We start from the raw sequence: 11506 nt of genomic DNA on the forward strand, positions 1-11506 counted from the left end.
ATAATCTTCGTGCCTCCACCATGCCAGTGTTGGCTCCATCATCAACATCAACATAGCAACCAGTAGCGATTTAAGACTCCTAAATACTGATCGCTCCTGCCTGGTTTGGTCCTACTTTCACCACCATCTTGGTACCAACTAGCCATGCCAGAGCAAGAAGACAACACTATCATTTGAACAGCATTGTGTTTTCAAAATCCTGGTTGCTACTAAGAAATAATGTGGGGTCTGTTTACTGGGTAGAAAACATTCATCTTCATGCAGCAAGTTCTTCTAAAAAAGCGTTGCAGCAAAATCATTCCAAAGTAAACAAATTGAGGTACATTTGACCAGAATTATATAACAGGACTAGAAAAAAATATTAGCTTCTATAAAATCATGATTTATCCACCATATATAGAAATACAGGAGGTTGTGTGTATGAGTTTAGTAAATTTCCTTAGCCCCCATATATAATTTGTTCAAACTTATCCCTTCTGTTATACTTCCTCTTAGGCACGCTTAGCCTCCTTTCCAAAATATACAGTTGACTTTTGCTTAGTAGTTACCTCGATTTTCTTCTTTGCACCCAATTGTGTAAATCCAGACAACTATGAAGATTCAAGAGATGAATTTTCTTCTACCATCACGTTCTCCTTTATCTCCTGTATCATTTTCAAAACTTGCCACATTGCTGGCCTTTGTTCCGGTGATGTCACACTACAAATACAAGCAACCTCAGTCAGCATTCCAAGTCTGTTGTCTTCACCACCATCATCTTCCCTCATTGCTCTGACCCAATTAGGCACATCCGTGGGCGCAAGGAATGGATGTTGTGATGGATGTTTACTAGTCAAAAGCTCCAGTAGAAGGATGCCAAAGGAATAGACATCAGACTTGAGAGTGGCTCGGCTGTTGGATCTGCGGGTCTCAGGGGCTTTGTAGCCTGCAGAATCAGGATCTTCATTAGAAGAGTCTACAAGGACTGCAAGGCAATAGTCTGTGACACAAGCCTCAAAGTCAGCTCCAAGAAGGACATTGGAGGACTTCAGGTTGCCGTGGATCAACCTTGATACTTGGTGGATGTAGGCAAGGCCCTGGGCCACATCTTCAGCTATCTTTAAGCATGATGTCCAGTGGAGAGACTTTGCCCTAGTTGATCTTGAACCTGCACACAATTTTAATCAAGTCATAAACAATTGATCAACAATCTAGCTTAAAAAAACAATAAACCAATTAAATGATTTTCTACTGTTTATTTCAATAGAAAATGAATCCATCCAGCACCAAAACAAAAGGACCAAAAGATTACATTTAAAAGGAGAGTAATATTCTATATCACTATGAAACCCACAAAGCAACTCAAGGAGAGTTTGCATGATAAATTTTACATATCACTAGGCTCAGGCACCCCGGAAGGATGTAAAGAAGCCAATTTCCATCATCTTAGAGAAGCTTCCATGCTGTAAGAGTGAAAGTGACGGGTTTTCTTTGAAACAAAACCAAGATCTATATTGTGCAAGCTCTAAAAGAAACCTTTCCATAGTAAACTATAATCATGATGAGAGACAATTCACACATGACAAAACACAGCAAGATAGGACAGGAGGGAGAAGTTAAGCAACTACCAGTTGTTATTAGAAATATCAAGGCCCAAGGCCATTGTAACTGGTCCAGATTCAATGAGCTAGGACCTACTAGTAGTATAAGTAAAAGATTCTTAATCCTACTTATAGTAAGCTTACCTCAATGTACTAGGGCCTACTAGTAATATTAAGTAAAATAATCTTAATCCTACTTATAGTAAGCTTATCTGTAATGCAAGTAAGCAGTTTAATCTATGATTGGCCTAGGGTTGGTATTTCTATACATGCCCCCAATGGGCTCATTGTAACACAATTCAAGACAGTAAGATGTAGCTACACGAGGGCTTTCCATTGTGGACATAGGCAATCAGGCCAACCATGTTAACTTTTTTTTTTCATAAGTAATATCACTTCAGTGAAAAAGAAAAACATACAGGGAACCATAGCACACATGCAGTGTACTAAGGAACCAGAAAAAAAAAAAAAATCAAAACTAAAGTGCATGGCAAGTACAACTATCAGGCAAATAAACCAAAGAACAAAGTAAAGACACCCGAAGCATTTGCTCACTCAAACAAATTCTGGAAGAAGGAATGCTTTAAAATCGTGAATCAATCTTACTTCCTTCAAAAGTGCGAGCATTCCTCTCCCGCTAAATGCCCCACATTAGGCAATGGGGAATCATACTCCAAATTACCATAGACTTAGGCCAAACCATGCTAACTTTGTTTTCCCTCTCTTTCTTCTCTCTTACTCATAATCCCAAGTTCCCTACATCTATTATAACAGTTTCTTTAATGCAAAGAGAGGTTATCTTTTTTAATTCTTTTTTCTTCCTTTTCCATGAAAAATGGCAGTGATACACCTATGGATTGAATAGCAGTGTTTTCTGGTCTGGTATTTTTGTGATGGAGCTTCTATTCACCTTCAGCGTAATAGTTGGCACCTTGAGGGACAACTGTACCAAAATTTGGGCATCGAGACTCCAGGAGTTCAAGAGATGCCAAGTTATCTAGATTTATATGGGTAGCAAGTGGGATTAGCCTCTAGGTCAGACCAGCTAGTTTCTATCCAAGGTAAGTTTTTGAGGTCTAAATCAACGGGCATAAAGATATTCCTATATGGCTTCCAGCTGCAAAATGGTACGTACAATTCATCAGATACTTGAGATGACATTAAGAACAAACAGCCTGTGGTAAACTGATGGAAAAGAGTATGGTTTTCTGGTTTTATCCCCAAACATGCCTTCAAACCTGGTTAACTGTCAAGACAGATTGATTACAATCGAAAATGCTAAGATGGGTTATATAAGTAATACTTTTTGTGTTTTCTGTATAAGCAGAACTGAATCAAGAGACCATCTCTGGTTCACTACCTCTGTAGAAGGGGGTCTGTTTTCCTGTTATTATATTTTTCTAAGTTAATAAAATCTGTTGCATTATCAATTAAAAAAAAAATAAAAAAAATAAATCAGACAATCTTTATTTCAAGTGTTCTGCCACTAAATGGTTGTGGAAGCAGATCTTGTTAAAGTGTTTTTTGATAGGCAGATTAGCAATCGGGGAATATGGGATGAATTAGGTGATGATTAGGTTGCAGGATATTGATTTAAGGCGGATGATGTGCAAATAGGCCCAGGAGGATCCCTTACTCGGTGCTTGCTTGATTGAATTCCTAAATTTAATTGGGTTATTTTTGTTCTGGTTTTGTAGTAGATTACATTTCTTGAAGTTTCTGTTATTGCTAGGGTGGGTTTTATTTTATTTTATATTTTATTTATTTATTTATTTTCAATTTATTTATTTCTCTTTTTCTTCTCCTGTGGGCAGTTTTGGTGCTTGTTGTACAAGTTGTCCAGCTTTGCAGGCTTCCCTATACGGGTTTGAATAAATTTTCTTATTCATCCAAAACAACAACAAAAGAAAGGGCAAAGATATTAAGAACTAGCAAATGCTTTCTCTACAAAGAGTTCTACAATCACTTATCTCGGCAGGTGCTCTACAAATACTCATGTTAATAATCCAGTGCATTTAGAGTGCATTTGGTTGGGTGGAAAAATGAGATGATAAAAGTATGGGCACAAAATGAAATTTCTCCTCATTGATTGAATATAGAAATGGAAGAAAGGAAAAAAGAAAAAAAGAAAAAAAAAAGAGAGATGGATTATTTTCAATCAAGCCTATCATTTTTTAATCTTTTCCAAAGTGGAAGAAAAATGGTAGAGAACATGTCTTACACAGTAATTTGACCAATTTTATCCCTCTAGTTTATTAAAACTAATTTAATACAAAGATATAATACTAATTTAACACACGATGCTATGTTTTTCTTCACTTTTCTATCTCTCCTATCAAACACTTAACACTAATCTCTTTCCTTTTTTTTTTTTTATAAAATGCTTCTTCCATTTTCTTTTCTTTACACTAAATGATGTACTGGGTGCCGACCAAACATGCGTTTTAATTAACTTTTAATTGAAAGTTGACCAAAGTAGAATTACACTAAAAAAAGGCTAAAAGTAAACTAATAAGCTAATCTAAAAAAAATTATTAGGTACTCCCAGAGCATAGTCACGTGAAGTTCTCTCTTCTTAGATGAATGGTGTATCCTATCATGGAGAATCGCGTCTTCCAAAGTTCTTAATAATTACTCTTGCTAATTCAAACACAAGAACAACTCATAGAAGTCTTGGAAACTATAGGTTGCCATTAAATCCAAGTGAAATAGAGAGTCCATTCCACAATTAAGATATCATTTCCTAGATCTAATTTTAAATGACATGGCACTAATACATCTATAGATTTGTAATATTTAATGCGATAGATTTATTTTATATCAAATAAGGAAAAATTATTGAATACTCCCGGAGTACTACTATAAATGTATACTTTCTCATTTTACATGAATTGTGAATTTTACCATGAATTTAATTTGTGAGACGCGCAATTATATGAGTGGAATAACGAAAAGCTCATAGAAGTGAGTGCAATTTTCCTTATTTAACGTGAATCATAAATGGATTCATCTCAAGTAGTGTAGAGATTCATAATACTATAAATCCAAAAAGAAGGACAGGGTTATATGACAGTGGTCCATTTAGTTGTTGCATTTATTAGAGAATCCTAAATACTTACGGTCCCCTCCCGTGATCGTCACTAGACATTAAAACACAACCGTTACCTCAAAACCTGTCCCCCACAACATATTTTAGACTCAAACTCCATTTTCTTATTCACCAAACCAATGGAATCACGACACGTAATTAATCAAACTACTCCTACACCTTTTATTATTATTTTATTTGTTAACTCAGAAATTATTAAATCATAATTCACAAAGATTAACCATCAAACTCACCGTGAATGAGACTGAAGAGACTCCCATTAGCTTGATAGTCATAGATCACCAGCCTCTCTCCCTTGGCCTGAAAGTATGCTCTGATCGGAACCAAATTCGGGTGGCGCAGCCTACCCACGGCGGCCATATGGTGGTCGAAAACTTGGCTGCTCGTAATCGCAGTCTTATTCGCGTCCATTCTCTTCACCGTCAAAACCAACTGGTTATCCAGCACCGCCTTGTACGTCGTCCCCACCGTACCTCTCCCAAGCAACTCCGCCGAGGCTCTCATCAGCATCTCCAAATTGTACACTTGTGCCTCTCCTCCACAGAACACCAAGTTCCCACTCTTCTGTACCCTTCGTAGCTCGTCGCTTTTGCGTAGCTGTAACACTATGTCGTTTTCCTCCGCTTCTTGAGCTTGGGCTGTTGAATTCGGACGAGGAGTGGCCTCGAACGACGTCGTTGTTGAGGTTTTCGGGTTTTGATCTGGGCTTTTGGCGTTAGTGTCGGAGGTAGTGCCTTTTTTGTTCTTGACCAAGCCGAACGCGAAGAGAAGAGAGGCGATTAGGAGTGAAACTCCGATCGAGGACCCTAGAATTAGTCCGGTGCTCTTGTGCTTCGGCGACGGTGGGGAAATGAGCATTCCGCTTTGTGACTGTGCGCTTTGTCCGAGCGGCGTGGTGGTGGTGGTGGCGGCGGCGGAGGGTGACGTGTCATTGTTGGGTTTGGGAGAATCGAAGAAATGAGTGCGAGATTCGCAAGCCTTGTTGATGATCTCGCCGCAGAGATTCGGGTTCGACTGAAACGACGTCGTGTCGAACCGCAGGAGAGTCGGCGTGGCCGGTATCGATCCAGTGAGGTTGTTAGCCGAAACGTTGAAGACTTGAAGAGTGGACTGGTTCAGCGGAGGAAGCGAACCGTTGAACCCGTTCGAGTCGAGCCGGAGAGAGCTGAGCCGGTCCAACTCGTTCAAACCAAAGGGAATCGGACCGGTGAGATTGTTGTGCGAGAGATCAAGTACCTGGAGGCTAAAGAGTAGAAGAATCGACGGAGGAAAAGAGCTGGAGAAACTGTTTTGGTCTAAAAACAAGGACTTGAGGTTGACGAGTAGAGAGAGGTCAGGAATCGGACCGGAGAGCGAGTTGTTGGTGAGAGTCAAGACTCGGAGCTGGTTGAGGCGAGTCAAAGTGTCGGGAGCGAACTCGCCTCGGAGACCGAAGCCTTGGAGAATGAGATGGACCACACGGCCTTGCGCGCATTTCACGCCTTGCCATTGACAGTAATCGAAGCGCTCGTGGAGCTCGTAGAGGAGCTTGTTGTCTAGGTCGGCTTTCGTCTTGAAACTGAGCAGCGAAACGGCGTCGGATGGCAGTATCAAGTTCGCTGCTGGAGTCACCAACGGCGGAGATTTCGAGGTGGCCGCACAGTGAACGGTGACGATGACGGTGGAGAGATAGCAGAAGAGGATGAGAAGAGAAAGTAGTGGGGTTGTTCGTGTAAATGGCATTGTGTGGTCTGTTGGTGTTGAAGTTTCATTGTTGTTGTGTTGTTAGGAATAGCATTTTTAAGCGGCGGAGAGTGAAGTGTGAGAGTGAGAGTGAGAGTGAGAGAGAGAGAGACGAGTCGAGAGTGAAGGTATTGATGTTTTGTTTTTTCGAGGGAAAGAGGGAGAAGAGTGGGGCTAGTGTTTTGGGGTGTGGTGCGGAGCAGCTGGCTTGTTTTAACTGGAGACTGACTAGACAGTCACGTGAGAGTGGGGAATGGGGAGGGAATCTGGTGTTAGAGCCCTTGGCTATTGCCTATTGCTTATGCCTGCCTTTTCATGCCTGTGAATGCTTAATTAAAGATTTTTTTTTTTTTTTTTTAATGAAAAAAATTAGACACTATCATTCAATTCAGTGTATAATAGCAAAATTGTGTAAAATTTATATAGTTTTGTTTAGAAATAACCCGAGTCCATTTATATTTAATTATATAAATTTATAAACGTATTATAATAATAGTGTAAATTTACGTAAGTAATATTTATTTTATATTTAATTATTTACTTATTTCTTTTATGTATCTCGAGAGTAAAATGATTATTTTTATATGTGAAGAAAGTGAAATAATTAAAAAGAATTAAGAAAAATTGATATTTTAATAAAGTTTAGTGTAAAATAGATAATTTGATGTGGATTGTTTTGAAAAGTAAGTATGTAAAATAGAAAAAGTAAGGATCCGTTTGGTACATGTGTTTAAACACATGTTTTCAATTTTTAAACAATATTACACGTATTTTTACATATTACAAACAACGTTACTAGAACAATATTACCAAACAACTCCTAAGTTCTTATGTTAAAATAAACAGAAATTTTCTAATAAATTTAGTTAGGTCATTTTTGGTTTTTGGACCTAATTAAATCGGGTGGTGCTACTTTAAATACTCATATTAACGAGTCAGAAAGTCTCAACGTTTTAGTATTGTAATACTTTTTATGCCCTTTTAAAGTCACATGTATTGATTAATGTGCTTTGTTTTCAAAATGGTTTTTGGTTGAAGGATCGAGGCCAATATAGGTGGGCAGCCGGCAGCGGCTAATTCTGTGAAACTCATGGGATAATAAAGCAACAAGTACGGTTGCTGAATTGTAAACCTTTGTGTTTGCCATGCCCTGGTAATTGAAGACCTTTATGCCTAAAGCTAAGTCGTAGTCCAACTTGTTAAGGACTCACATAGTACCATCTAAATTCCACATGGACCAAATCATGTCTAAAAGCACTCTTTTTGTCGTGATTGTTGATTTTTTGACAAAATGGATTATGCCATTCATTAATTGTGGATACCTTAACCAAGAAAGGTTGTTAGATGATTTGATGTGTATGACCATATTCCACATGCATAAGGTTTTTATTAGATTTTAATACTTATGGTGTCTACATAAACCACAATATCACTTTATATGAACAAATAATTAAAAGAAGATTTGATGAACATTGGATTCCAAAATATGAATAACCCTAATATAAGTTTTACATCTTTGAGAGCTTAAACATGGCAGGGGTGGGATTGGTCATTAGAGACGAAAAAGGCATAGTAATTGCAGGGTTGAGTAAGAAGGGAAAAATTGTTTTGATGATGCTAAAGAGGTAAAAGCTATAGTTGCTGCATGTGCAATTCTATTAGCAGACGTAGGAGTTCAAGAGGTCATTTTCAAGGGACATTCACTTATAATGACACGAGCTTCAATGTCAAATGAGCAAAAACAGAAATCCAATCAAAGTGAAAATGTTCTAGATCTATCTTCTTTCGTCAAAAAAGAAAAAAAATTCTGGATGAAGTATGGAAAGCCCTTAGATATTAAAAACTAAAAATAAATGGAGCACATCCCATTTAAGTAATAATGAAAACAATGTTGCACATTGCCAAGACATGCTCAATATATATAGAACATGCTAATGTTTGGTCAGAAGATATATCTAGTTTCCTTGAAAACCCCTTTTTTTTAATGTAATAAAAGAAAATCAATTAAATTCTCTCTTTTTTCATTGGAAAAGAAAAAAAAGAAAGTTTTACATTGAAAGCCTAAGGTCTGTTTGATTATAGCATTCATGTTTTTGTTTTTAACATGAAAACAGTTTTCAAAATATTGGGTTAGAAAACTGTTTTTAGAAAACTCATGATGAGCATTTCTCTTTTTAAGAATGAAAACACAAAATATGGTGTTTGATATGAACATCAATTTTTTTAAGAAAAGATGAAACTTTTTCAAATGAGTAAAAAGTTTTAGTGCAAAGGGAGAAATTCGCATGACACACCAATGACAATCTCTCTTTTCTTCCCATTTTCTTCTTACCCATAATTTTTACAAATAAATCCTAGCAAAGGGGTGGTTCACATACCCAAACCCACCATCAATGGAACCCATGCCACAAAAATCGTGCGTAACCCATGCTTCAAAATCAATCTCGTACTTGAAACCAACATTCCTCAATCGTGTGAAACCCAACCTGGTAATTAATGAATTAAAAAAATGCTCGACCTTTTCCTAAAAGCCAAAGTTATTTACTCCACAAAAACCTTAAGAGAGATAGTACATGTGTGTTATTGGACAAAAACCTCAGAGAGAGAGAGAGAGAGAGAGAGAGAGAGAGAGAGAGAGATTAGAAAAAAAAAACCCTAACAAGTCACAATAAGTTAATGGACAATGTTCTATATATAAGTAGGAATAATTATTGTTAAATGTCATACAAACAAATATATAAAAGATAGTGTGATTAGATGTAAATTATAGATTAGGCAAAAATATCTTTTTTTGTCCCAACATTTTAGAGTATTTTCATTTTAATTCTTGTATTTTAAACTTTTGTTTTGGTCCTTGAGTATTTCAACAATGATTCATTTTAGTTACTGTCGTCATCTCAATGACAGAACTTGCTAATGGAATGCTTGCATAGCACACACATTGCTAATGAAAAAAAAAATCAATTAATTTCTAATTACAAAGAATCACTAATACAAATTATTAGAAAAGAATCCATTTCTATTAATATTTTACTTTCAAAATATAAAAGACGTTCTGAAAGCTTTGAATTTTACATTACTTTTCAATGAAAACATTATACAAAAGCATTACTTTATTTGTGATTGAATATTCGAGAGCACTTCATTGCAAGGCATGCTAGCACATTGCAATATTGCATTGATGACCTCGTATATTAATCCAATTTGTCCATCTAAATAATAAGACATTATTAGACTCGGGCTTTAAGTGTACGTCAAGGATAAATTCAATCAATTATGTGAATACGGCTGCCCTCAAAAATCATGAGCTCTACCCCTTATGTCATTGAAAGAAAGTAAAAGAAAAAGGAAAAAAAAAAAAAAAAAAAACCCTACCCTTACTATCTTCATGAAAATTAATAATTTTAATATCATATAAAAATCTACAACTATTCTACATGGCAGATTATAACTGTTTATTTGTCACTTTTCATATAGGTTTACAACTTTTTTTCTTCCACTTATAGTTTACCATATGAATAATTGTAATAAAAATTATATGGTCTTAGAGGTTATAATCTAATGTATTATATATATTTATATATATACACACATCACATTGAAAGGAATGCAAATGTGCTATTAACATATATATTTCTTAAAAAAAAGAAAAAAGAAGAAGAAGAGAGAGAGAGAGAGGCAAATTAATCTCTCTCTTTGTGTGTTTGTTTGTTGAAAGAAAATTTTGAAGAAAAGTTGTTTTACCCCTAATATAATTCCATATGGGCTATAGAGTGGCTGTCTGGCTGATAGATTTCTTTACATTATTGGCTGGAGAAAGTTGTACAAACAGGCCGTATTACATTTACGTGTTTTTTTTGTTTTTTAGATCAAAACATGTGTTTGTTTCTGAATGGTATATATCAATAAATGAATAAGTTCAAAATTTAAAAAATTCAGGCTGTTTGATAGAGTAATTTGAGTAATATTGTTTGTATTTTTTAAAAATATGTATGGGTGAAAAAATGTATGAAAATACATGTAATGTTGTTTAAAACATGTTACTAAAATGATCTGTCAAACGGCTCTCATATATTCAAATATAGAAGGTGAAGGAGTAACGGATCAACAAAAAGGTGTACAAATGAAAAGGCAAGCTCCTAAGCAGCGTGGTTTCTTTCGTTGGTACCTTCAAAGTACGTGTAGACATCGTCATTCTGCGCCAAGGTTTGCACTGGCAGGCGCAGACAATCATAGCGAGAAGGACCTCCTTACGCAAATCAGGCTTGCCTTTCTTAACAGTGGCCACGACCATGTCTACAACACAAGCAAAGTGCAAGCAATTGAGCCTCTCCTCAATCCATTTCACCAGTATGATGTAGAGGTTCTTCGCCCCCGGCCGTCTTGCATGTCTGCGACTCTGCACAGCTCATGGTTGTTGCCACCAGTAGACAGACTGACATCCTGAACTTCTTCCCACCGATCCTCCATACCTACATTAATTTCATTTTTAGATTGCGGATACAAAATATAGTTTGGTTGCTGAAAAAGTGAGGGAAAAGTGAAAATAGTGTGATGTTACCTCGCTTTGACATTGTTGATCACCTGCCTGTGTGTGTGTATGTGTCTGTGTGGCTATATAGGGAGCTGAGTGGAGATTCATTGAAGATTTGGTGTGGGGTTGCTTAGGTTTTTTTGCTTCATCACAAAATCATCGACAACAAATTCTAATTTTAGTTTCGTTATATATCAGAGTTCAAGTGAATCTGCCAAGATCAGTAGCAAGAGCAGAAGAGAAGTCAAGAATACAGAGGATCAAAACACTGAACATAGAGATGTTGATTCTGTAACAGAGCATAAACGGCAGGTCAATGTAAGAGAAGAATAATGCACATACGACTTGTAGCTTACTGTGTATACTTAAGTGTTAGTACATGAGAGTGTTAGTTAGTCTTGTAGCTTGCACGTGTGTTAGTTTGTTAATTCTGTTAGTTTGTTATTTTTGTGTTCACACCTGTACAGATCAGTATATATATAGTTTGTGTAATCAATTCAATTCATTAATGAAAATACAGATTTTCAATTCTTCATTTTGTTATATGGTATCAGAGCAAAT

General features: G+C 36.5%; 1 protein-coding gene across 1 annotated transcript; it reads right to left on the minus strand.

Moving 5' to 3' along the window:
* Positions 1–349: 349 nt before the first annotated feature.
* Positions 350–6646, minus strand: LOC126732809 (probable inactive receptor kinase At5g67200). The gene is made up of 2 exons (XM_050435838.1): positions 4923–6646; positions 350–1147 (listed from the first exon to the last, which is right to left on the minus strand). The coding sequence occupies exons 1-2, from the start codon at positions 6409–6411 to the stop codon at positions 591–593; spliced, it is 2046 nt and encodes a 681-aa protein (XP_050291795.1). The 5' UTR covers positions 6412–6646; the 3' UTR covers positions 350–590.
* Positions 6647–11506: the final 4860 nt, after the last annotated feature.

Source organism: Quercus robur, chromosome 6 (genome assembly GCF_932294415.1).
Source record: "Quercus robur chromosome 6, dhQueRobu3.1, whole genome shotgun sequence".
NCBI lineage: Eukaryota > Viridiplantae > Streptophyta > Magnoliopsida > Fagales > Fagaceae > Quercus > Quercus robur.

Coding starts and splice junctions, on each gene's coding strand:
- LOC126732809 (XM_050435838.1), bottom strand. CDS start 6,411: ATGCCATTTACACGAACAACCCCACTACTTTCTCTTCTCATCCTCTTC. Junction 1,148..4,922: donor TCTCTTCAGTCTCATTCACG/GTGAGTTTGATG, acceptor AATTGTGTGCAG/GTTCAAGATCAACTAGGGCA.